This window comes from Moschus berezovskii, chromosome 14, assembly GCF_049115385.1.
Source record: "Moschus berezovskii isolate FMDL1 chromosome 14, NW_MosBer_1.0, whole genome shotgun sequence".
NCBI classification, from domain to species: Eukaryota; Metazoa; Chordata; class Mammalia; order Artiodactyla; family Moschidae; genus Moschus; species Moschus berezovskii.
In genome coordinates this window covers 88033401-88035608 of record NC_142473.1, presented here as the reverse complement: position 1 = coordinate 88035608, position 2208 = coordinate 88033401, and the positions used below count along the sequence as shown (strand labels likewise).

The 2208-nt window shown below is 50.4% G+C and overlaps 1 protein-coding gene across 1 annotated transcript; it reads left to right on the top strand.

Moving 5' to 3' along the window:
• Window positions 1–457: 457 nt before the first annotated feature.
• Window positions 458–1387, top strand: OR10V1 (olfactory receptor family 10 subfamily V member 1). The gene has a single exon (XM_055422810.2). It carries the CDS (start codon window positions 458–460, stop codon window positions 1385–1387), a length of 930 nt encoding a protein of 309 aa, XP_055278785.2.
• The last annotated feature ends 821 nt before the right edge of the window (window positions 1388–2208 follow it).

Below are 2208 nucleotides of genomic sequence, written 5' to 3'. Positions count from 1 at the left end.
AAGTTTTCTTGGCCAAGTACTGTGCTAGAGCCGGGAATTAACGTAAAGGTCGTCAGAATCCCCGCCACTGAGGAGCTCTGTCTTCAGCGCAGGAAGGACGGGGAAGGTGAGAGAGAGCCAAGCGCGTCCATTGTACTGTCACGTGATCGGCTGTGACATGAACGAGGCCCGGTACCTCTGCGTGAGCAGCTGGGAAAGCATCCTGCTGAAAGAGGCGCCTGGAATCGGGGGAGGACCCCGTGGAGCGCAGGGAGCTCCGCTCGGTGCCGCCTGGATGGGAGGGCGTTCGCGGGAGAACGGATCCGCTGGTGTGCATGCTCAGTCCCTTCGCTGTTCGCCCCAAACTGTCGCAATGCTGTTAAGCAGCTGCACCCCAACAGAAAACAAAACGTTTACATTTAAAAGAGACCTACAGACTCGTGTCCTCTTCCCTTTCCATAGGTCCAGTGCGGTATCCATGGAGGAAATAAACAAAACCGCAAAGGTACAATTCTTCTTTCGTCCATTCTCAGCCGACCCTAAGGTCCAGGTGCTGATTTTTGCGGCCTTCCTGGCGATGTACCTGACGAGCCTGGGTGGAAATGCCCTCGTTGCCGTTATTGTTCAGGTCAATCATTCCCTCCACACCCCCATGTACTTTTTCCTGGCTAACCTGGCAGCTCTGGAAATCCTCTATACATCTTGCATAGCCCCTCCGGCCTTGGCAAGCCTTCTTTCAACGGGCAGAACCCCCATTTCTATCGCTGGATGTGGCACCCAGATGTTTTTCTTCGTCTTCCTGGGAGGGGCTGACTGCGTCCTGCTCGCGGTCATGGCTTACGACCGGTTGATAGCGATCCGTTACCCTTTACGGTACACCCTCCTCATGAGCTGGCCCTTGTGTGTGCAGCTGACGGTGGGGTCCCTGGTACTAGGGTTCTTGCTGTCGCTCCCGCTGACTCTTTTAATCTTCCGCCTCCCGTTCTGCAACAAGAGTGAAATCTACCACTTCTACTGCGACATGCCTGCTGTCCTGCGCCTGGCTTGCGCCGACACACGTGTTCACCAGGCCGCGCTGTACGTCATCAGCTTCACCGTGCTAAGCATTCCCCTGTCGGTGATCTTCGTCTCCTACGTCTTCATCGTGGCGACCGTCTTTCGGATCCGGTCCGCGGAAGGGCGCCGCCGGGCCTGCTCCACGTGCTCCTGTCATTTCTCGGTGGTGCTCCTGCAGTACGGCTGCACCAGCTTCATATACTTGTCCCCCAGCTCCAGCTACTCTCCTGAGACGGGCCGGGCGGTGTCAGTGGTCTACACCTTCGTCACTCCCATCTTAAACCTCTTGATCTATAGTATGAGGAACAAAGAACTGAAAAATGCCCTCAGGAGGGCACTAAGCAGGTTCTAGGTAGGATGGTTCTGTGACATTTAAATCAGGACACTTCTGAGAATGAAATGGGAGGCTGTTAATAATTATGCTCGGATGGTTTGCAGGAGCCAAGGGTGTTCTCAACAGAGACACGGTGTTCTAGGAGCACTGGAGGATGTGGATGCTACCGACTGAAATAAACTTTTATCACACAGGGCAACACAATGTCCTGGCGTGAATGGAGAAGTAGCAACATTTATTCATTGGCCATCTACTGGGTTTGAAGCACGTCATGTGGGCTCTCTCACTCAGCCCGTTATAAGTATCGTTGTCTTTTTTACTTCAGAAAAGAAAATGAAAGTGGCAAAATACATACCAGGATGAGAACACAAGTATTCAGAAATCTAAGCATTAAGCTTCTTCACACAGTGATGCTCTCCTTGTTCTAGGCTTGCTCTGCCAGTAGGAATATGTGTTACCTTGTACAAGTCTCTCAAAGCCTCTAGACTTCAGTTTCTTTATTTCTGAGGAGACAAAGCTGAACTAAAAGAGTTCACCTGTTCCTTTGATGGTCATAACAGTATGTTTCAAATATTGACCCAGAATGGGAAAAAAAAAAGGTGGCTTTGCAATTAGCCAAAAGAAGGTGGACTTTTTCTTTTACACGTCGTTTTGTTAACCAAAATGAAAACTCACAATTCTGTTGATACTGTTTACAGAGCACCCCAGGAATAAAAAGGATAATAATAATAATGGAGGAAAGCATTATTTAACAAGTGAAAATACAGGCGAGGAAGAAGGCGGGCAGTGTTGGGTTTGGATTCCGCGAGAATCTCTTCCATCTCAGACAGGGTTCCAGA

Excerpts from the sequence above, each read along its gene's own strand:
- OR10V1 (XM_055422810.2), top strand. The coding sequence starts at position 458 with ATGGAGGAAATAAACAAAACCGCAAAGGTACAATTCTTCTTTCGTCCA.